At 49.1% G+C, this 23,347-nt stretch overlaps 1 protein-coding gene across 11 annotated transcripts in view; it reads right to left on the bottom strand.

Annotated features, from left to right (window-relative positions):
• Positions 1-23,347, bottom strand: part of Ubr4 (ubiquitin protein ligase E3 component n-recognin 4) — a 108,220-nt gene that overhangs the window by 39,964 nt on the left and 44,909 nt on the right. For 2 of the 11 annotated variants that reach the window (XM_029476342.1, XM_029476346.1), the window contains exons 44-67: positions 23,182-23,339; positions 21,911-22,082; positions 21,452-21,653; positions 20,546-20,709; positions 19,653-19,869; positions 18,244-18,460; positions 17,490-17,522; positions 16,321-16,384; positions 15,873-16,007; positions 14,875-15,049; positions 14,037-14,120; positions 13,810-13,947; positions 12,883-13,004; positions 11,931-12,042; positions 9,562-9,692; positions 9,281-9,458; positions 8,805-8,909; positions 7,261-7,398; positions 6,512-6,686; positions 5,402-5,498; positions 4,744-4,851; positions 4,140-4,256; positions 3,055-3,264; positions 1,060-1,209 (exon numbers count right to left, since the gene is read on the bottom strand). In XM_029476342.1, the coding sequence (XP_029332202.1) occupies positions 1,060-1,209; positions 3,055-3,264; positions 4,140-4,256; positions 4,744-4,851; positions 5,402-5,498; positions 6,512-6,686; positions 7,261-7,398; positions 8,805-8,909; positions 9,281-9,458; positions 9,562-9,692; positions 11,931-12,042; positions 12,883-13,004; positions 13,810-13,947; positions 14,037-14,120; positions 14,875-15,049; positions 15,873-16,007; positions 16,321-16,384; positions 17,490-17,522; positions 18,244-18,460; positions 19,653-19,869; positions 20,546-20,709; positions 21,452-21,653; positions 21,911-22,082; positions 23,182-23,339 (3,402 nt within the window). The remainder of the gene's footprint in view (positions 1-1,059; positions 1,210-3,054; positions 3,265-4,139; positions 4,257-4,743; positions 4,852-5,401; positions 5,499-6,511; positions 6,687-7,260; positions 7,399-8,804; positions 8,910-9,280; positions 9,459-9,561; positions 9,693-11,930; positions 12,043-12,882; positions 13,005-13,809; positions 13,948-14,036; positions 14,121-14,874; positions 15,050-15,872; positions 16,008-16,320; positions 16,385-17,489; positions 17,523-18,243; positions 18,461-19,652; positions 19,870-20,545; positions 20,710-21,451; positions 21,654-21,910; positions 22,083-23,181; positions 23,340-23,347) is intronic. The other 9 variants (XM_029476349.1, XM_021161635.1, XM_029476344.1 and 6 more) reach the window with 8 other exon arrangements.

Here is a 23,347-nt window from a genome sequence, read left to right as displayed (position 1 = left end):
TATAAGTGACTTATTGTGCTGTGCAGGAACACTGGGAGAAACACTCAGACATTCAGCACAGGAGTAGTTTTTACTGCTGTTGTATGTTTGATCAGTTGGTTAGATCTGTGGGTGCGGCACACATGGATACCAACAGCCAAGTGGGTCAACTCCCAGCCATACTGGCCTCTGAGGAACTTGAAAATTCCTTAAAGGGACCAGGAGGGAGTAACACAGAAAGAAAAAAATGTAACTAGGGGACAATCAAATATTCATGTTCCTCTTCTCAAGCAGTTAGGAATCTACAAGGAGGCTGCTGGTCTTCACCTCAGCCCAGGGTGAAACATCCATCTAACTCTACTCTTCAGCTAAGGAGCTAGGAACAGGCACTCAGCCTTCCTTCCCAGAGCTGATATTGAGTTACTGTGCTGGTTAAACTATTGTCTTCACTCCAAACCATTCACTATCCTCTCCTGTGAGGCTTGGCTAGAACTGGGCAACCTCTACTGCCTCTTGGTGCTGGTACCTTTCTTCTTACTGTCTGCTACTACATGCCCTCGAGGGAAGCTGAAGGCAGGAGGCATGGGCTGGCTCAGGCCCTCACAATGCCCAAGACCCAGCAATAGCCACTCAAAGAGCTAGAGAGGGCTCTCCTTAGCAGCTTCCCTTCACACCCATGTCTACAATGCGTCTCCTGAGAGCTCCAAGGCACCAGGCATAGTACTTCCAGAGAGCTGTGACCACGATGCTAGGCCCCTTGTCCTGCTAGGCTGCTGGTGGATGTCTCTGTGTGGCCACCGTGCTCCCTTATCTGCTTGTTTCTCAGGAACTATCAGGCACCAGTCTTCTCACTGACCAGTGTGGGAAGGGAAGCAGTGTTCTATCTTCCTGACTGAACTGAAAGACTAAATGGCTGACAACCCTATAGGGACATTACATAGGCACAGAAACAAGAGCCAACAGCTGCTCTGATACACAAACCCCAGTGTCACTACACAATACACTCCAAAGGGACACGAACAGGACCTGAGGGCATGCGGAGCTCTGTGATGACACTGAGTAGGACAGAGCCTCGCTTACCTCAGAGAGGAAGTAGAACCAGGAGTGATCAAAGACAGGAGGAGGAATCCGAGAGCTGGTGTCTGCGATCTTCTTGATTTGGTAGGGAAGCCTCAGTACCATCTCTGTGAGCAGCTGGGTATAGGCTTCAAAGACATCAGCGGCATGGCCCTGAGGAAGAACATCTTCATAAGGACCCAGGCTCACCAGTCTTCCCTGACCACAACCAGGAAACAAACTAGTCAATTACTAAGCCTTATGAGTCCTTTCAAAGCTGGAGCTAAAATTCACTCAAAGGAAGAGCCCAGGTTTCTTGGGACATGCAAGAATAACAAGAGATGGAGCATATGGCCCTTAAAAGAGTTGGGCAACAAGACGGCTCAACAGATACACTTAGCTTCATGGCCTGAGTTTGATCCCTGGGATCAACATGGTGGAAGAAAAACTGACTTTCAAAAGGAGTCCTCTGAACTCCCCACCCACACACACAAGGAGAGAGAGGGGGAGAAAGAGAAAGAGAGACAGAGAGAGAATGCAGGGGTGTACATATGCACACCCATATAAACATTTTTTCAATAATAATACAATGTTTTATGCTTTTAGTTTTATTTTACCCTATTGCATGAATGTCTTGTGTACATGCATGCATATATGTGCACAATCTATATGCCTGTGAGTCCCCTGCAATAGGGTTGCAGATGGGTGTGAGCCATCATATGTGTGCTGGGAACTGAACACAGGTCATCTTCAAGAGTAACAAGTGTTTTTAGCTACTAAGTCATCTCTGCAGTTCCCAATTAAAGTTTTTTTTCTTAAAAAACTTTGTGTCTGTGTAAATGTCATATGTATTTGGGTGCCTACAGAGGCCAGAGAGGGTGCTGGCTCCCTGTAAGCTGGGGGTACTGGTGCCTGTGAGCAGCCTGACAGGGCGCTGGGAATGGGGACAGGCTAAGATCCAGTGTTCTTAACCGCTGAGCCGTCTCCTCAGTGACTACAACACTGGCTGCTCTTCCAGAGGGTGTATGCTCAATTCCCATCACCTATGTGGCAGATTATAACCATCGGTAACTCCACAGTCCCAACAGATCTAACACCCTCTTCTGACCTCCATGGGAACCAGATGTACAGACATGCAATCAATCAATCAATCAGTCAATCAGTCAACCATGACATGTTATACCGCCGACCATTCAGAGTAGGTAGCTGGTCTACCCTCCTGGCTCCACTAACTGACTCAATTAAGAGTAAAGGGGGAAAATTTTAATTAATTAATTAATTGCCGGGCGGTGGTGGCGCACGCCTTTATTCCCAGCACTCCGGAGGCAGAGGCAGAAGCAGATGGATTTCTGAGTTCGAGGTCAGCCTGGTCTACAAAGTGAGTTCCAGGATATCCAGGGCTATACAGAGAAACCCTGTCTCAAAAAAAAAAAAAAAAAAAAAAAAAAGAGTAAAGGGTACCAACCACCACCACTGATGACATACCGGTGTATGCCAGGCCCTGTGCCAATACCTTTGTAAGTCTTAAGCTGGCAGTGCTCATGACCCTGTGGAGCAGCTAAGATTTCACACTAATTCCCTGGGTACAGTAGCTGAGGCCTACTGAGACTGCTTAGGATCTTGCCCTGCGCCCTGACTAGTAGGTTAGATTGCAGGAGATCTTCTTTTCCCTGGGCTCATCTACCCAGCATGCTCACAAGCTTCTGGAGACGTTTGGAGGACAAGTGACTCCTGCTGCTGTCGCCTTGTCTCATGTACACTCTCAGTTTCCCAAGAAGTTTCCTGTGAGAGGAAGTGACTGACCACACTTGCTTCCTCAGGCTGACAACAGAGGCAGGAATGAGAAACCCCACCCCCCCAGAGCTAGCTGGGAGAAGTGGCCATCTATTAGGCCACAATAAGATTAGAACCCATGTCCTGTGTGGCTCCTAGCGCTAGTCTTCCTAGCTTTACTTATCAAAAGCAGAGCACACAGCTCTGAGGAGAGCCGAGAGCTGTCTCCGACCAGAGAGGCCTCACCTTCACATACTGGCGGAGAAAGAATGGGCTCATATCTGGCGGAGATGAAGTCGTGTGTGGTTTCAGCAGCTGGCTGGCGGCCACAGGCTCCTCATCACTCTGCTGGCTCCTCCAGTAGTCCAGCAGAGACTTGAGCACATGGAGGCAATAGTCCACAGCCCCTGAGCTCAGCAGGGCTGCTGCCGTGGCACTGGAGATGAGGGAAGAGGACTGAGGGAGAAAACACACAGAGCAGGCAAGGCCGAGTTGTAAACACTGGACTGAGTCAGACCAGCAACACACTCACCACACTGCTGTCTTAGGCACAGCCCTGACAGACATGGGAGTTTCTCAGCTGGCTATGTCACTCTCGCCAGCTCTTTGCAACTGTATCTAAGAGAAAATAAATACTAGCTCTTAAGCTGACCTTTCTATACCTCTGTGCCAGGGAGGCAAAGCTTTCTCCTTCCCCTGAAGCAAAGAGAGCAGAAGTTCATTTGAAAGAGAGACACAAGAGTTCCACTCTAGGTCCTTCTTGACAACCTCACCCTCCCAGTAGGGGCTCTTCCAGAAAACTACTCTCCAAGGGAGATGGTGGGTGACTGCATGCATAAGAAGCAGGAAGGAGCAAAGCTACTGTACATAAGACCATTAGGAGAGCCTTGGAAGTCCCAGCAAACCCCACAGCTCATAAGCTCATTAAGATTGGATGCAGTTCAACCCCGATTTCCACCGTCTCTGCTTTGTGCTAATCTCATTTCCCCCCACACACTGGCTTTCTTCTCTACTCTATTACCATACCTTATAGCAACAGACACTGGAGATCCTCTTAGCTACTCTGTGCTTTGCAGTACAGGCCCTTGCTTTTCAACAGTGGAACCTCCAAGCCCCTTCTTTAACCCTTCCATTGGAGGGTTGGTAAGGACCTGGGCTTGGCAGGGATTCCAAAAAATTGAGAAGTTCGTACCTCAAGACAAGACAGATTGGTACTTCCCTAGTTTGCAATGGTCTTATTCTAATAGGACTATCACCACTGTCCTCAACCCTGCGCTAACCATTCCACTATCTTACTTTGCCTCAAACCCATAAGCTCAAAGCACAAATACCTCACAGATGGAAGATTTGGATCCAGACTTGGTACGGGACATGAAGACACTCAGGAGTCTCATCACGACCAAATGGACTTCATTCAGAGCACTGCGCTCGTTCTTCTTGGAGACATCCTACAGGCAGAAGCCCAGACACCTATGCTTCCTCTAAGCTCCAATAAGACCAACCCCGCCTCCAGTAGGGCTGTGGGTTATAGCTGGTGCAATGGACGCCTCTGCAGTCAGAGGCCATGGAATATGACAATGGCACAGACTTTGTCCTACTTGCATTTGTACTCCTTCAATGTCAACCTGACATAACCTGAGTCACCTGAGAAGAGTCTCAGTGAGTGACTTGACTGCTTTAATGGATGTAGGGAGACCTAGGCTGAAGTGGGATCTGTGCTCAGGACTGTGTGAACAGAGAGCTGCATCCATCCCTGCTTTCCTGCAGTGAGGGGCTATAACCTTCGATGGGCTATAAGCTTTGAGCCAGATAAACCCCTCCCCCTTGGTGCTACTTGTGTCCCAGGACCAGGGACCAAACTAGAACCCAGAGGAAGCTCCTGTAAGGAGGAGAACCTGAGCCCTGCTCTCCGCGCAGCACGCCTCTCCACCTTACCTTTTTGTCCATGCCCAGCTCGGCGATGAGCTGCGCGAGCAGGTTGTCCAGGGCTCCCTTGTCTTTCTCATCTTCTCCATCCAGATCTGTAGTGAGCATGAGAATGACCTAGAAGGCAGAGTGAACAGAGAGCCGACTTCTGAAGGCAGGGTGGAGCATGTGTGTTGGGAAGCGATCCTGACCTGACTCTCTGCCCTAGCCTGCGATGCAGGAGGGCATTCCAGACTCCAGGACTGTCCTAGCTTAAGTGCCCAGGGTTGTAAAACTCACCTGAGCCATTTGGGACACCACTAAAAGGCTTTACAAAAACTTTATAAAAACAACTGAGTAACGAGCCAATTCCAGTGGCGTGAGAGAAGATACTGTGCTGATCTAAGGATTAAAGAGCACAGCATGTACTCCACTCAGGGTGGAAAAAGAAGGCCGACTGAGTGGGTGACAGGACCCTTTTGAAACCTCCAAGTTCTGTCAATTACCTAGCTGAATGACCATGACATCCTTTAACCACAGCTATAACCTGAAGGGTTGCAACTTGCAGCTCACGCTGCATGCCACACTTTTGTGACCTTAACACCAGCCCCCTGAGGTCCCTGAAAAAGAAGTGCATTGCCAAGGGTAGCCCGACAGTAACGCAGTGGATCAAGAGAACTGAAGATACCTGCATGTACGGGATGGCCCGGACACCTCCGACATTCCGTAACTGGGGCAGTGTCTGCAGTAATCTTTCCAACAGCATCAGACGAACCATGTGTAGCCTGCAAGGCCCAGGAATGTACATGAGACATGGAGTGGCACAGAGACAAGACCCAGCGGAGTACGCACCCGCCTCCTGCCACCGAGGCCAAGGAGGAGCCAGCTATTTAGGAATAAGCCTACCATGTTAACCAAATAAGGGTTGGCACAGTGTTACATCCCTACAATCCAGCCCAGCATCCAGGAGGCTGAGGCAAGGGAATCTGAGATCAAGACCAGCCTGGGCTCTGAGTGAGTTTCCGATCAGCTAGCTGTAGGTGCTTAGTGAGACCCTCTCTTATAAGTGCAAACTAATAATAATTATTATTATTTTAAAAAGTATTATGAACAACTTTATGCCCCAAACTGAAAGCTTAAACATAACAAACACATTCTGTATAAACACAAAATGCCAAACCTGATTTATAAATTAACTGAAATAATTTTCTATCACACAAAAAATGATTCTGTATTTTAAAAAAAATCTTCCCTTAACAAAAATCCAAATGCAAATCCACCTGTATCAGTGAGCTTCCCTAAGAACCCATGGGAGACACAGATCTTACACAGACTCTTCGGGGGCGGGGGGAGGGGGATGAAGCATGGCAGACTTATTTTATGAGGCCAAAATAGCACCCTAACCAAGCCCAAATACATGAAGGGTTAACTTGTGATCAGCTGTCACCACCATACAGTAAGACAAGCTAATAGAACTCCTGTCCTTAAACAGCTGTGTGAGTTGTGTCTTATACTGAAAAGAATATTTAAATATTAAATCAAAAGGACACAGCCAGCTGGGTGCCCTCTAAAAGCGGGAGGCCCATCAGTCCTCTAGCTAGACATTAGGCAAAGCAGCACACTCCTACTCCCAAAGAATTGTGGGAGTCACAACACCTTGATGTCAGCAGTGCCTGGGGAGAAATGGGCAGCTTTCGTTTGCCCTGACACTCGGGAACACACGCTTAGCACGCAGCACTCCATCTCCCACTTCCCAAACACTCGTTCAAGCAGGTGATAGTGACAGGCTGGTCCTGACCTGTTGCTAGTGTGCACATCTCCTTCAGCTTCCCCTTCTCCTTCTCCCTCAGAGCCGTCTCCCTCCTGGTGCCCAGTGGCAGTGCTGATGGCGCCTGTGCTAGAGCTGACGCTCCCTGGTCCAGCCGGGTGCCCCTCAGCTGTGGCATCACCATATGCACTGCTCCGGCCAGACACTGGAGGGAAATGATTTAAGAAGTACACATCAATTCCCAACACTGGCCTTGATGGAAGAAAATGTTAGGTTTCAACTGATTTTGGCTGGTATGGTCTTGGGCCCATAGAGCTCTTCCAGTTTTTACCTGTGCAACCTACAAAACTGGCCAAGTCTCAGCTAAGAGGCTGCTAGTGTATGCAAACCTCACAGTAGCTGCACTGGGGGAATGGCTTGCTTAAGGGTTCATTCCCTCGGGAGGCAGGTAGTAAAAACCATAGGAATATGGGTTTCAAGGTCATTCCACAATTATTTTTAAACACCATCTGGGGCTATAAATAATACCATTGTTCTTTTTGAACTTGTCATTTTGAAGACAACTGAAAGACACCATGCAGTTTTTCCAGATTAGTCACTGGATTTAAACTCAGTCACAGAACACTTGACACTCCATGGTAGAGTTCAAATGAACTCTACCAGACTACAGAGAGTCCTCACAAATGCTCTCTGCAGAAACCAATCCCAAGACCAGGCAGGGATTTCTACCTTGTCCACCACCCTGAGCCCAAAGAGATGAAGACACCCAGGGACATTACCACTGTGCTCGCCAGCCACCGAGTCCACTGCACTTCCCCCGCTCTCTGAGCCCACACTACCGCCATGGTCAGCTGGCGAGGTCCGCAGGGTGGAGCCGTCAGTTGCTGCAGTGCTGCCCTCGTCATCTGAGGCTGGAGCTGAGAGAGTAACAGAGCTGTTACAGGCACAGACCCCTCCCTCATGGGGACGGAAAGCATCACAGCACACTGCAGAGGACACAAGGCAGTCTGAGTGTCCTGAGGGCAGAGAAAGAAGGCAAGACCTACTTTGCCGATTAATCAACAAAGGGGACAGACACTCTCCAGGGCGCACTGCCAACAGCACTCAGACCCAAGTGAAAGCCCAGAGCACTGGGCATTTCCTTCACTGTTACAGCGTGTGCAGATTCAGTAAGATTCTGTGACATGGACAATGAGTTTTCACACTAAATGCTTCCCGGTCGCCATTGTCTAGGTGTTACTGCCATCGACTGAGACCCACACTAGCCATTGCCATTCGGAGCACAGAACTCACTGAGGGTTGCTCAGCAACCCATCTGCAGTTAGGAAATCACTTAGCATGAGCTCTTGAGTCAACTTTGATTTTTGTCATTTTGGTTTTGCTTTCAATTTTTTAAAATCATATGGCCCAGAGGAGAGCTCATTAGAAAATTTCACACCTCTTCATCATCCTCATTAGATGCTAATAATGAAGCAAGGAAATTCCCCAGAGACAGCCACAGCATCCAGGATCAGGGCTGAGCTGAGACAGGAGGAAAATGCTGGCTGAGATTCACAGGGGAGGAGGAGAGCCAGGACAGCCAGCAAGCATGACAGACGTGACCAGCACAGCACGACCACAACCACAACATGACCTCCAACACTGAAGTGACAGCAACTGAAGAAACCTCAGAGAAGCAAGAAGCCAAGGCAGCAGGCGGGGCAGGCAGTCTGGCCTTTTCTTATCTAGGCAGGCTAACCCTCTCAAAAGAAAATAAGCTAGGGTAGGGGATGCAGCAGTCTAGCAAGGCTCTGCCTCTTCTCGGCTGGGTGTTTCAAGGACCCCCCCTCACCCCCCATGTGCACAGCTTGGTCCAACTCTCTACCTGGAATTTGATCAGACTAGGAAAGAGACTTAAAACAAAGACAACGTAAGTGAAGGTTTCCTATAGCCTGAATTGGCCACAAAAATTCTCTCCCAAGCTCACTGGCTGCTTGCAGCTTCAACTGATTTGCAAATGGAGGCTAAGAGCTAAAGGTTTAGCTTTATGTCCTGCCTCTTTCCATACTGTCTAACATGTTAGAACTCTAACATAATGCTGTAAGCTTGTCTATGGCCCATCAGTCAACAGGATGCTCCCTGCACCTCTCCTTGGGTATCAGCCAAAGCCAGGCAGCATGCAAAGTGTGAGGAAGCGGAGCCACAAGCGCTGATGGCAAGCTGCAGCACAAGCAGGAAGTCCAGGATGGCCTGTCAGAGCAGCTGCCCGTCACACTCTCACAGCACTGAACAGGGCTGCAGGGTCACAGGACCCTGAGCCAAGCTCCTTGCTGTGGACAGTTACCTGATGCTGTGGTGTCAGAGAGGGTTCCTGCGTCCAGAGAGGAAGAGCTGGGTGCCTGGCCGGAGAGTCCCAGGCTCTGCAGGCCCAGGGCACTGCTGCTGCTGCCTGGGAAACAAGTGGAGAGTGAACACAGGGTCCCCTCTGCCCCATCCATAGTATTGCTTTGGCCATCTGCTGTCATTAAGAGTCTAAACACCAGCATGTGTGACCCCTCCAGTCACTGCTGTCCACCCACCAAGTTCAGTATAGATTCAAGAGGCACCCATTCAAAAAACCAAACCAGCAGTAACTATGAGACTGGCTTTTGGCCTCTGAAGCGTCAGAGTCATTCCTCACTCTCCACCTGTACCTCTGAGCAGCTTTCACCCAGATCAACCTCTCCCCCAACTGGGGACAAGCTAAGTCAGTGGGGTATCAGCAACTGTCACGCCCTCTCTCCTGGGCAAGTTTGCTGTGTTCCTGACACTGCCTTCTACCTTGCTGGTCCTGCTGCAGGCTCAGGGCAATGGCTAGTTCAACCATGGTCTCGTCGTCTGCATCAGGTGGGATGTCCAGCATGGGAGGAAAGCCTTCAGCACCTGCCAGCAGGGCCTCCAGGGGAGAGGGGTTGCCATTGTTGACATTTTCAGCTGTTTCCAGGACCATCGACTCAGACTGCAGAGAGAAAGCCCCATCAGTGTCCTACAGCAAACAGTCCGGCTGCTGAGTCTAGAGGGGCGATGGAAGTTCTTCCTTCACTTCAGGGTGTCAGACTCACCACCATCTCAAAATCTCCATGGTCCACCTCACTCTGTTCCTGGCTTTCCTGGCGGATGTGACCACCATCGGGGATGCCCGATGACTGCATTTTCTCATCAGCATCATCGTCATCATCATCGTCCTTGTCTCCTGAGACAAAGAGACCCCAGTAACCTAAAGGTATTATTTTTACTCCTTGGCATGTGACTGTCACACAGCAAGAGTCTAAAGACAGGCCCCACTTGCAAAGACAAATTTGTAGGTGCTAGGCCAGCAGCCTACTTCTCTCGTTTTCTACAACCAGCAGGGTCTGGGGAGATGGCAGTCAGCAGCAACAGCTTCCCCTCAACAGGAAGAGACTTCCAGTCCAGAAAAGATGAAAACCTTAGATTTCAACAAGACAAAGAAATGGAATACTACAGACCCTGTGAGCTCCATTCTCAGAAGACCTTTGCCAGGACAGGAGAAGAACTCACGAGTGTTTGTCAATAGTGTCCACATTACTGTAGCCTAGACTTCATTTCTCCAAACAGCTACGTCTGTAAGATTTTTCAACTATACAATCACTATGAGAAAAACCAAAACCAGAACCAGGATTGAAATCTGAGGCCATTGACTAAAACCTGAGGCCACTGTGACACATCTCACTGGATTCCTTGTCTGTGGGAAGGCTGTGGAAAGCCCAGGTAAGTTCCCCAACTGTTAGAAAAGGATGGAGACTGCCTTCTACTTTCTGTGTTGCTAAAGCAAGTCCTCTCTTAGAAAGAATAACTCTCCATACTGTAGGAGGTGTATGTGTGGTGTGTGTGTGTGTGTGTGTGTGTGTGTGTGTGTGAGACAGACAGACAGACAGACAGACAGACGTATGCACGCACGTACGCATATATGTGGAGGTGAGGTAGACATCGATTGTCTTCCTCTGTCACTCACTGAACCCAGCACTCAGTGATTCAGGTTGACTGATGGCCAGTCGGCCTAGCATCTGCATTATCTCCTCTTCCCCAATGCTGGTAATCTGAACTCAGATCCTCACACTTAGACAGCAAACACTTTGGCAAGGGAGCTTCTAGCTTCCCGTATAATAATGTTATTCTAGGAAGATGTCTGAAAGTTCCAAAGTCATATACATTACTCAGGATATGCACCATGGCTGGAATACAGCTGACATGCATGAGGCCCAAGTTCAATTTCCAGCACTGGAAAAGAAGACATGATTGTTCCATAATCTGTACCAGCTACAAGAATCCACTGAGCACCTGCGATCTAGCTAGTGTAAGTGGAGACAAGCTGCAAGGGGGAGCCATACTCTGGATTTCAAGGATGGCACCACAAAATGCAAAGCATCCCCATAAGTTTTTATGCGGGCTCCGTGTTAAAACAGCAATATATTACATTATCTCTAAACTTGTAACTTACTTCTCTTTATTCTTCACATGCGTGGCAAGTGCCCAAGCAAGTACCTCATGAGGAAAATTGGGAGTCTGCTACCTAATCTATTATGGGGAAGCCCGTCAGGACTCTACTCATAAGCAACAAATCGGACCCTTAATGAGGAGGCTGTGCTAGGAAAAGCAGGTTTGTTCTAAATTTTAAAAAAATTTTTTTGTTTAGCCATTGTGTCTACTTTTTCACATTTACTATTCATTTTGTGGGGGACCCAGCACATGTGTGGAGGTCAGAGGACTCCTAACATGACTCTCCTGCCACATGGGTCTCACAGATCAGTTCAAATTCTAGCTGTCAGGCTTGGTGGCGAGGGTCTTAACTTACTGAACCTTCTTACTCTCACTGTAAGTCTTTTAGGTGGACAAGACCCCAGTCGATAGGGTAGGCTGGCTTTGAACACCTGACCCTCTTGCTTTATTATCTTCCTGAGTACCAAGAACATAGGCACTCCACCATGCCCAACAGCCATATATTTTTTACAATTTAATTATTAACAATTACCTCCAAGACCTTGGCTTTTTATTTTGGAGACAGGGTCTTGCCACATAACCCACGCTAGTCTCAAATTCAGTGTCCATTCCATCCCATCATGGGCCACCCCCACCCCCACCACTGTCCTTAACCGTGAATTTTCCGTTATCTTTCCATGTTTTTCCTATGGCTTTTAGAATGTCTCAGCGAAATATCCCATCTTCACGTAACCATGTAGAAGCTGGTATACAAATGCTTTGCTGTATCCTGGACATTTTCCACAGCACCATTCAGTTTCCTTGATTTTGACTTTATTCTACTTGTATGCACCTTATGTACTACCCTTCTGTCTAGGATATTAAAAGAAGAGAAAACTGGAAAGACTTGGTCAATACCAGCAGCACATCACAGAGCAGCAGCTCACTTATAGGCCACTGACCCACCCAGATAAAACCTAAAGCCAGACTTTACCCATTGGAGTGTTGCTTCGAGGGGAGGAGGGCAATGTCACGTGTCTCCGCTTGTTCCTGGGCCTTAGGACTCGAATCAGAGCTTGTTTACAGGAGAAGCTCACAGCAGGGTCCTAGGTTTGAAAGGAAGGTGTCAGCTTAGGCATTCCACTGTCAGACAGGACTCCATCTTCAGAGTTTTCTCGACAACCCCTGACACAAAGGAGAAGCCTGTCTACTCTCACCTGTGTCCTGAAAATGCAGCAGGATGGAGCAGACCAGCCTCTCCAGACCTGGCACAGTTAGACCTTCACCAGCTGCCTGTCTTTTACCTGCTGGGGTCAGTCTGCAAGGCCACGGGACCCTTTGGCTCTCTCCAAATGAGCTCTACCTTCTCATCACACAATCAAGCTCTCTCGCCTTCCTCTCTGCTCCACGCCATAAGCAGCCTTGTAACACTCATCTTCTGGAACAGGCACACTACACAGCCTTCGCACAGCCTTGGAACCAAGACTTACTCAACATTCTCTCTACAGCAGGTTCCAGACTACAATGGGAAGAAATCACTGAACAGGGAGCAAGTCCTCCCTTCCCGGACGTCGTCTCTACAGCGTTGATGTATTTGCAATTGCTGATTCCCATCCCATTTTTAAAAGATTTGCTTTATGTGCGTGTTTTGTATGCATGGTAGGTCTGTGCACCACCCTATACAGGGCCCAAGCAGGCCAGGATAGAGTATCAGATCCCCTGGAACTGGAGTTTCAGCAATTGCTACTTCCTATGTGGTTGCTAGGAATGGAACCCAAATCCTCTGGAAGAGCAACCAGTGCTGTTAACCACTGAACCACCTCTTCAGCCCAGCCCATCAGACTTTAAGTCTACTTTCTTTTATTCTTTCAGGTCAGTGCTCATTAGACCATTTTCCACACACTCTCAGGCTGACCAGAGGCATCTGGGGCTGTGTTGATACGTACAGGACACAGCAGCATCTGCATGTAGATCTTGGATGCTGTGTTGATACAGTCCAGCTCGCAGGTACAATAACCATGGATAATGTCTACCAACGCATTAACCGTAGCTTCGATATGAGTAAGGCCTAAATGGGAGAAAAGATCACCTGAAAATCTGTTGACAAAAACAACTCTAGACCCTTGAAAGCCTGAGACAGAAAGCACAGATCTCAGCACCACCTAGAGGGTGTTGAGACAACAATAGGCAAACACACAGCAGAGCAAACCCACAACACTGCAGTGCAGCCTATCAGCTGTAGCTGGAGTGTTTTCACTAAGTCTTTCAATTCGCTAAGTGTCCTTAGAAGCCCTTGCAGAACCTGAACCAGAGAAGCAGGAATCACTGTGGACAGCCATGGACAAGGTGGGGAAACTTGAGGTGGGCAGATAACAACACCACCCCTATATTCCCCAAACCTGTTGACAAAGCTGGTCTCTTGACAGGCCAATTGGCATCTACTCTCCTCTCTGGCTGAGGGGTCTTCAGGAGTGTGACCCATGAGAGGACTAAGGCAACAGCAGCCTGGAAATGAGTGAAAACACTTTCCTGGCTGGTTCCACACTACTTCTAAACTGACTCTCAACCAAGTCTTTCAGATACATTGTTTTTAAATATCAACTACAGATCCGTTGTTGTCGTCGTTGTCATCGTCATTGTCCCCCCACCCCACCCCTAAGGCCCCATGTGAACTAGACAATCCCACATGAAGGAAGCATTTTCACACACATTTTCACACACCATACCACACTGCACTGCTAGTTCCCAAGGGCAGCAATACACTGAGCTCACAGACATGTCTCTGTGCTTATATGGAGGAAAAGGTCACTGTGCTGAAAAGCTTATACCTACTTCACTGTATCAAGATCCAAATACCCCTGCTAACGTGATACCTGGCAGGCAGGCAGGTGCCAGGAAGGCATTCTTGGGCTTAGATGCATGGAGTTTCCAGAAGTGGTTTACAAGCTGAGTGATGAAACTACAGCCGTCTCCTTCCTGCTTCTGTGGCTCTTTCCCCTCATCTGCTCCTTCTACGCAGGAAAAAGGAAATTGTTAACCATGGTAAATCTAAGACAGAATTCAATTTGTTTTAAGGTTAACTCAGGTCAAGGAAGCTTGCCTGCGGAGGGAGTTTCAAGTGGGGCCCCAATCAATATGCCAACTATCCCTAGATTCCAGCAGGCACATCTGGGAGAAAAACAGTCTGGGAAAGGAACATCACAGAAAACATTGTGTGTTAGAGTTAGGTAGAGAGGGGAGCATTCAGGATCTTTACAGCAGAGTCAAAGATGCCTGTTCCAACTGCTAGACTAAACCTAGGGGAACATCTGAGATTCCTCTAGAATGATTCTAGGATTGCACCGTTAGGAGAACAAACAGGAAGGCAATGGCATAGAGGAACACGCAGGTGATAGGGACTGCAGACGCAGCAACAAGCTCTTTCTAGTAATGGCAAATCAGGCTTGGCACCAAGCCCCAGGCAGCCGATGTGAGGAGACAATGGCAGAAGCCGAGAGGGAAGGCCCTGAACACACTGAGCGTGCTCTGCTCTATGGCCAGAGCCATGCAGCAGCATGCAGCACCTGGTCTGCAGGTACCAAGGAAAGCCAAGCTTGGCTTCACCCAAGGGCCTGACCTGCATCCCTCCACAAAGTGAGTAACACAAGAAACTCCCAATCCCTGCCACGTGTCTGTTGTGGCACCAGGCTGGAACTATGCTTAGCTTCACCCAAAACAACCTCACAACAGACCAGCTGAGGTTCCGAACACTAACTAAATTCAACAATGGTCAATTTAGTTAAAATGACAAAGTTTAAACAAAACAAACAAACAAACAAACAAACAAGCAAACGGGGAACAACGTTGTCAGAGCCACCAAAAATAGGAAGAGCATGACAGAGAAGCAAAGAGGTTCAATGAGTGGGTGTCAGAACCACGGCCACAGAGGCCAAGTTCACCTGTTTCCATCTGGGGCAGCTTTGACTCCGTGAAGTGCACAAGGTTGTTAGGGCGTGTGACGGCAATGGAGCGAGCTGTGATCACCAGGCGCTGGAACACCTCGGGGTCCAAGTCCTTGCCTTCTTTGCTGGATGTGTTGAGACACTGCACAGCTTTGCTCAACAAGGCCTGGTCCTATAAAACAGCCAGGTCAAAGAAAGTCAAGCACAGGCAAATGCAGGGCATTAAAGCACATACAGGCTGCTTACTGCTCTCAAGAAGTAAGCCAAACAGCTATCAAAACCAATCTGCAGGCCTCCCAACATTCAACTGTCTTAACGGATACAAAATGAATAGTCTTTTAAGTCACCAGCCACATAACAGTCTCGCAATCTAAAAGAAAGCTAGCACCCACTCAGTCAACAGAATTACAGCAGCCAACCGCTTCCTTTGACAGACTCATCCACCCTTCAGCAGGTCCTTTACCCAAGGATAATGCTTTCCATAGCAAGCTGAACTCATTCCTTGCTATTAAGAGACAGGCCTGGCAGTGCCCCCAGCACCTTTCTTCCTATTAGTCTGAACCATCATATTTTTCATGATGCCATGCAGGAGAGCCTCTGGGCCCAACAATAACCCCCCCACTCAACAACCACCTGCCACACATAGGCCTGCCACCCCAGGCCACAGCTGAGGGCTTGGAACACCAGCACATCAGCCACACCTATGGCACAGTCCTGACCCTCGCTATCTCTCACAAGAATCAGCTGCCCATGCTCACTCTCTTTTTCAAGACTTGCTGATCCTGCTAAGAGGGACAGAAAACTAAAGCAACATGCCAGTGGCCCACTAGATGGCTTTCTCAGTCTAGGGTAGCATCCGTACATCTCAGAAGAACCCTGGGATTCTAATCTCAGTGTGAGGCCTTACTTTATAGACGGAGAGTCAACGCATTCAATTCCCGGCATTCAGGACAGTGTCCCTTTCTACAGAAGTCTCCCAGGAAGGAAGTGGTTACCTTATGGCTGTGGTAGGCCGAACGGCTGCTGTGCAGACTGGCCAGGAGGCTCTTTGATTGCTGCTGGACACTGGCAGGCGCTGGCAGGGAGAGCAACAAAGTGGCTAGCTCCTGAGCAGCATGCTTGTTTCTCTCCTGACAGAAAGGACAGCAGGGCTATCACTCGGCATCTCAAGGCACCACAGAATGCTCTCTCTCTATCTGCCCTCCCCTCCTGCCTTCCAGGCCAGCAGAGCTAGGTTACCCACCACTGACTACAAAGAGCAGAAAAAGAGTGAGTTTTTCTAAACTTCAACCCTCCTGTGGCACAGGTGCAGCAGCTCAGGGAGGCTTCGCACATCAAGACGGTGCCATCAGGATTCTTCAGCTCCAAGGCAGCAGGCCGCAGTCAACAACCCACTTCCTGTCGCTTCAGAAAGCCCCCGTGCGCTTTGAAGAAATAACTTGCCTTCTCAATGATTGGGCCAACAGCAAAGCAGCTTTCCAGGGCTTCCAAAGAACTCACAACCAGCCTGGGGAGACAGAAAGCCTGGCATGAGTACAAGCACTGTTCTCTCTGCCTCGTGTCAGCCCAGCAAGCTGTAGCTGTGAGGACCTTGGGGACAGCTACCGAATGCCAAATATAAAAATCAAAGCACAATAAGACCTGCCACAGGCGCCGTGCATATCGCTGCCTGTGTCACAGGCCAGAAGAAACCTGGCTCCTGCTCGGAGATCAACCTGGGGCCATGTTCATAATCCGCCACTCAAAGACGGCGGGGCTTTTCTTCCTCAAAGAGGATAAATGTGCTTCCTTCTGCTGCCTGTGGCAGGGATCCTGAGGTGGGCTTAAGTCTCGATGCAGCAGTGCCCAAAGCTCAGGTGCTCAGAGATCAGTGGGCAAAGGGAGGCACAAGGGAGATGTTAAAGCCATCTGTTTACACTGGCAATGTTAAGGTCTGCTTACACAGCCAGGAAAATGCACACAGGCACTCCCTACGGGCTCTCAGTACAGGAGCAAACAAACTATTTTTAGATACATGCCACTGGAACATTCAAAGGATAGAACAAAGCATATTTAGAACATGGAACTTCTCCATTAGGGAAGAAGCAGGAAGTCTAGCCATTAACCAGTATCTATCAGATAACATGCTCTGGGCTTAATGCTGTGAATTTAAGTGGCATAGTAAATGACCAACATCCTATCAGCTGGGGTCTAAACAGGAAAGGAAAGCACTGAGAAAATAGCCAGAGTGAAAAGGGGGCAGGGGAAAGGGGGGCACCAAGGGAAGACGGAGGAGGCGTAGGACAAAGGGAAGTGGAACAGGCTCCGGGGCTTATGAACCGGCAGGGGCATTTTGCCCCTCTGCCCCATCCTTTCGCATCCATATACAAAATGTGCAGCAAGGATGGATTCAGGAAGACAGAGCCAAGAGGCTGATGTGGCCAACACCAAGGGTGCGCTCAAGGTCCAGGATAGCCTCTGGTTTACACATGGAGAGCTCTGCAGCCATGCAATGACCAGAACAGAAAGTAGCAGGACTCGGAACAGAAGCAAATCAGCGCAAAGCCACAATGCGGACGCTGCTCTCTGACACACACGCACTCGTGCAGAGAAAAGAAACAGGGCATACTAACCGATCCAGCTTGGTTAGGGACTCAGTTTCAGAACTTGGGGGAGAAGCAAAGGGAAAAAAAAAGGAAAAAAATGTGAAGCTCAGAGAAACCTAGAAACCCATCCTAAGCAAACGATATATGAATGGGGGCAGGGAGAAAGGCAGACGTCGGGAGGCTGCTGGTGGGGTGCAGTGACTCCAAGCACAGCTATCTCAGGGCTTACAATGTAAGAAGCTCACGCTTACATCAGGACCTGCTTCATCTACCATGGCAAACCAGCAGCCAGCTAGCACAAAGAAGCCAAGCACGTGCTTCCGAATGCCACCGTAGGGAGGTCTAAGGACACTGCACTTTCCTGTAAGACGCTGCCACAGCCTCTCTAGCTGGCAGTGTTACTACCACAGAGTAGCAACTTCCACAGAGAAAGACGAGAAGATGATACAATTGGCATAGACGGAGGATGCTTGCTATTGTTTCAGTCTGGATCCTTATCTCGATAGAGCATGGGTGTAGGCACTTTCTAGACCGCAGCCTGTGGCTATTCCTACCGCTTAAGGAACATTACGTAAATGACCAAGCTTCTGCCTGGACAGAGATCCAGCATCAGACACCTCTGAGTCCATTTCCTAGGCTCTGTGTGCATATTAGGGAGAAACAGAATGTTCCAGGGACTGAGAATTTGACAATCACAGAGTAGCTTGGGAGACTCCAGACATAGAGGAGGCTCTGCAGACAGCACAAATGGTGCAGAACCAAACCCTGCCAACACGGGTACCTCTCCAGGACAGTGCCACTGGTTGTGGCGGGAGCGGCTGAGTCACTCTCTCCAGTGCCATTGCTCTGGTTCAGGTTAGGAGGGCAGATGTTGCTGACTGAGGCAGAAGGGAAGTCTTCTGGGGGCTCATCAGGCCAGCCAAACTGCTCTTTAGTCTTGCCATAAATTTTTACAGCATCTATCATGGTGACACCAGCTGGATCCACGGAGGCACCGACTGTAATAAGCAAGAGAAGCCTTTCTTTAGGAAGCATATTCTCTAAGAGCTCACAGAACCCTTCCGAGGCAAGGCACAGAGCAGTCAGGTACAGGTGCAAATCATATCTGCCTCCAAGACTCTGAAAGCCATGTCTGCTGAGACACTTGAGGCACAGCCACGGCCCAATACACAGGATGGTTGGATGGAACATAGTTTGATGTCTATGGGAGAGACCCTAGCCATCACTGAAGGGTCCTCTGGTGCCCACTTGTGTTCTATCTCCCACCTCCTTATTCCCAACGATTGCTAGGCACTTTCCTTGTTTGGAGTACAGGTCATCACCATCCACATAAACAGAAACTCTATCTCGGAGAAAGGACTTCAGCTAAGTGGCCAGTAATTGACAAAGAGCACACAGGCTCAGTAACATGTGAAGAAAGCCTGGAGTCAGCAATTTAGCTCACTTAGCAGAGTGCTGGCTGGGTTCCAACCTTAACATCACATAAACTGGCATTGTGACACATGCCTCTAATTCTAGAACTCAGGAGGCAGAGGGAGCAAGATCAGAAGTTCAAGGTCAGCCTCAGCTATACAATGAGTTCAAGAACAGCTTGGGATACACAAGACCCTATCTATGAATGAATGAATGAAAGAAATGCAAAAAGCTTTGAGCCAGGGATACAGCTCAGTTGATAGGGCACATGCCTCCTGATTTCATCCATCAGCCTTGCCTCCTCTGACATGGAAGACTCCATTGATGAGGCTAAGGCAGCACCAGGAGAACAGCTAGCTGTGCCTGCCTCTCTCTACAACATACCTATTCTTTTAACAGGCTTAATGGCACTAACCTGTAACCCAGAGACTCGGAAGGCTAAGGTGGGAGGACCTCAAGTTTAACGCCTGTTTGGCTTATACAATGGGAAACTGTTTCAAAACTTAAAAAAAAAAAAGCTAAAAGATGGCTGGTGATATAGTTCAGTGGTGAGAGCATTTGTCTAACATGCAAAAGTCCTGGGTTCAATTCCCAGCACCACAGAAAGGAAACAAAGCTGTCTCCTTTCCTGGCAGCCTGCCTCTTAGACCTCTAAATGAGGGAGACTAGGTCCATCAGGGAATCCCTGCCTAGCAGTAGAGGGCCACCTAGTGGTCATCTGTTGTAGTTTCATGAGACTGTAGTTTCCAGTCAAGCCCTGCTGGCCGGCTGACTCACTGAAGAGGCTCAGCTTCCGGTCGGCCTGCAGGGCCTCCTCTCTGGTGAAGGGGAAGTCAAACCAGCGGGAGCGGCTCAGGTTCAGCTGCATGGTCCTGCCGAAGATCTCGATGTAGGACGGAGCCCGCTCGATGGCCTGTGTCCCAATCTGGATCCGCATGCCCGTCATCACCATAGTGCTGCTGTTGTTACTGATCTCGATGGTGAAGCCGCCAGGCTGTGGGGAAAGAGCACATAGTCAGAGAATCTCCAGGGTCCTTCCTCCCACATCCCCTCAATGGCTGCCTGGGTAAGACCTAATTTCTTTGAACTCCATTCTAATCGTGTCACAGATATAAGAGGGAGAATGCCAGGCTCCTCCCTGGTATCAAATGGTACCCTGTACTCAATAACCCTTCTAACAATTAGCCTGGGGGACTCAAGACCTTCAGCATATGAAAGAAGGTTGATTTATTCAAGGATCATTTGACCAGAAGTGAGCAATTTCAAATACATATTCTATGTCTGATTCTTTTTTTTTTTTTTAAAAAGAGATTTATTTATTTATTTATTATATGTAAGTACACTGTAGCTGTCCTCAGATACTCCAGAAGAGGGCATCAGATTTCGTTACGGATGGTTGTGAGCCACCATGTGGTTGCTGGGATTTGAACTCGGGACCTTCGGAAGAGCAGTCGGTGCTCTTAACCACTGAGCCATCTCGCCCGCCCTCTATGTCTGATTCTAAAGGAAGATGTGAAGCCAGCTCGACCCCTCAATGATGGGAGTCCTTGTCTTGCATATGCAAGGCTCTGGGTTCAACCCTCATACTGAGGAGACAGGCACAACTCGTTCAACAACGCTGCTCACAAGAGTGCCACCCACAAAGTGAGCCAGCCCCATATGCTGCTCACCTTGGTGTTAGCCACGTACATGCCAGTGGAGTTCAGCCTGTGCTTTATCTGCTGTGCATTGTAGACTTGCAAGAGGTCATTACCGCCAAACTCCACATCTGTTAGCTGCTGGTTATGTTCAAAAAAGTCAATGGGGAAGGTGACCTGGCTGGATGTGCGGGCTGCTGTGGGAACAGTACCAGATTGCCACAGAGCATTAATGTGTAGTCTCAGCACTTCTGATCCCACTCCAAGGCTCAAGACTAAGCCCCTGCTGATACACAACCCTAACCAAACGGGCCTCCATCACTGCCCATCACTATGATTACTTAAGGCCAACTCTCCAGCATACCATCCCTAATCATATATATACATAGATAGAGATATATAACCTGCTGTCTGTATGGACTGTACAGCTTATAACAACAGTATCTATTTCTTTACAGTACAATAAGCTACATCCTCATCTCAAAACACAGAAGCTCGAGAACAAATTTAAGGAAACGTGATGAGGCCTGCGCTATATTGCACTTAGCCAGGACCATCCCTAAAAAGCGTGCTTCCTCTTCTTCAGAGTCCTTTCCTAGCCAGCAGCAGAACCTTTGATGTCCACACTCCTCTGCTGCAAACTGCTCAGCTGAAGGGATCTACCCTCAGCTAGATCAAATGCATGGGGAAGCCACCTCCCCTAACCCCAAAGAAAAGCTAAAGCTGAAGATAACATTCTTTATGGGATACCAAGAACTGCTGCCTCAAAGTGGGCAGTGGTTGCCACATGGGCCTATTTCAGAAAATTGGTTAGGACTGGCCTCTGACCTCATCAAGTACGAAGGCAGGAAAGCCAGCTGTAACCAGCACAGGGCCTACTCTGTCACTGTCTAGGAGACTGCTGAGCCCATGCCCATGGGGTTCTGGTGGGGGCCTTACTGATGGTAGCTGTTTTGCGCTTCCGCACAGGTTTCATGATGCTGATGACACTGCTGGGCTGCAGAGACGGCTGGAGCCAGTAAGAGGTGTTCTCTACATTGGCCATGTAAATCCGCAGGCTGCCGTCCTCGCACAGCAGGATCATGGTTGTACGCTGCTGCTCATTGCAGGCAGTGTGCCTAATGGCAACCATGTCTTGGATCTAGGAGGAGAGGACAAAGGGGGAGGGAGGGAATTAGTTCTCACACACGTGGCTCAGGCTCCACAGAGGGCCCACATACAAAAGGCAGCAAAGGCAGCAGCAGCTTTCGCCTGTTTCTTGAGATGGGGGCTCTACATGGAGCTTAGGCTGACCTCCAAACTCAAGCCTCCTGCTTCAGCCTAGAATTACGGACTTGTGCCACCATACAGAGATGGCAGAGATCCTTAGGTGAGGAACCCTGGGAAGAGGGCGCTGACCTTTGCTTTGGCGGGAAGAGTCTTAATCTCCTGGATGAGGAAAGTGCCTGGCTTCACCATGACCACCAGAGGCACGCCAGTAGTCTGCTGAACACAACACACCAAGCCAGGGTGGTTCATCACCTCGGACCACTGGCAAAGGGCAGGAGAAGTCTTACTGCCACCATTGGAGCTGCAGACACCAAAAGTGGATACAGTGTCACTCCCCATTGTCTAGTTTTTTCTTTAAAAGACTGTCCTAGCACAGCAAAGCCAGCCCCAAGGGCATGAGCGAGGGGCACATGCCCTCCTCCCCAACCCACCCCCAGCCCCCACCCCTGGCTTCCTCCTCACTGCCTGTCACCTGGGCAGCACAGTAGAGCTGGAATCATCCCAGGATGAGAGAGCAGGAATGCTGGCTCTGTCTCTTGCAGGCTACAGCATTGGTGAGCTAGCCTGGGGCATTGCTAGTGAACTTGCCCCTTGTGGTGTGGGTGTAGCTGAACTGGCATTCTGACCAACCCAGCTACTACCCAGGCCCAGATGCAGGGCTTTGAGTTGGCCCACCCCAACATTTCCCCCACCTATGAACTACTAGAGTGTGTGAAGGGGCCACCCCTGAGATCCAAAGCTGCAGGACCTGAAACATAGCACAGGGTAACAACAGGCGATCTGAGAGGAGCGCCTGTGAGAGGAGCGCAGCACTCATGGTGGAGCCAGAGGTCTCGAGAGGCAGAGCAATGACTCATTGCAATGACCATTTGCAAGTAAAGATGTGTGGACAAAAGAGTGACTATGCGACACTGAGTTGTTGTTTTTGTTACTGTTGTTTTGTTTTCTTTTAGTGGGGCAGGTTGCAAGGGCAAAGGGCAGATCCAAAGGGGCAGGGAGATGAGTGGGATTGGAGTGTATGATGTGAAACTTACAAAGAATCAATACAAAGTTAAAAAAACAAAAAATGCAAAACTGTCCTATGTGACTTAAAACAAGCCCTGACTAAGAGTTCAGATATGCCATGGGTCAGTTACTAGGAGTCAGGTGCATGCTACCATCACTGCAATGTGTGCTTCACTGAAACTTTGCTGCTCAGAACAGGTGACCTTGCAAGTCTATCAACTACACAAGGCCATAGAGCTGCATAAGGTGGACAGTAAGTACCCTATGGAAGCTGGCATGTACACGCAGTGTGAGAAGCAGTAGTGGAGAGGAGGGGGGTGAGGATGAGAAGGGAAGGCAGAGAGCTCACTGCGAGAGGGTGTCTGGGAGGCCAGGGAGTGATCGATCACTCTCACCTTTTGATGTTGATGGGGAAGAGCTGCAACACCTCCAGGGTGCTCCTGCTCACAGTGGCTGCAAAGGACCTGCCCTGACTGTAGCTGAAGAAAAGCATCTGCAACACGTGTGAATAGTACACAGACACGCCACCGCCTGCCACCTGGCTGTTACTGTCCTGTAGGA

This window comes from Mus caroli, chromosome 4, assembly GCF_900094665.2.
Source record: "Mus caroli chromosome 4, CAROLI_EIJ_v1.1, whole genome shotgun sequence".
Lineage (NCBI taxonomy): Eukaryota > Metazoa > Chordata > Mammalia > Rodentia > Muridae > Mus > Mus caroli.
The sequence above is the reverse complement of the archived record's forward strand: the minus strand, read 5'-3'. Positions and strand labels throughout refer to the sequence as shown.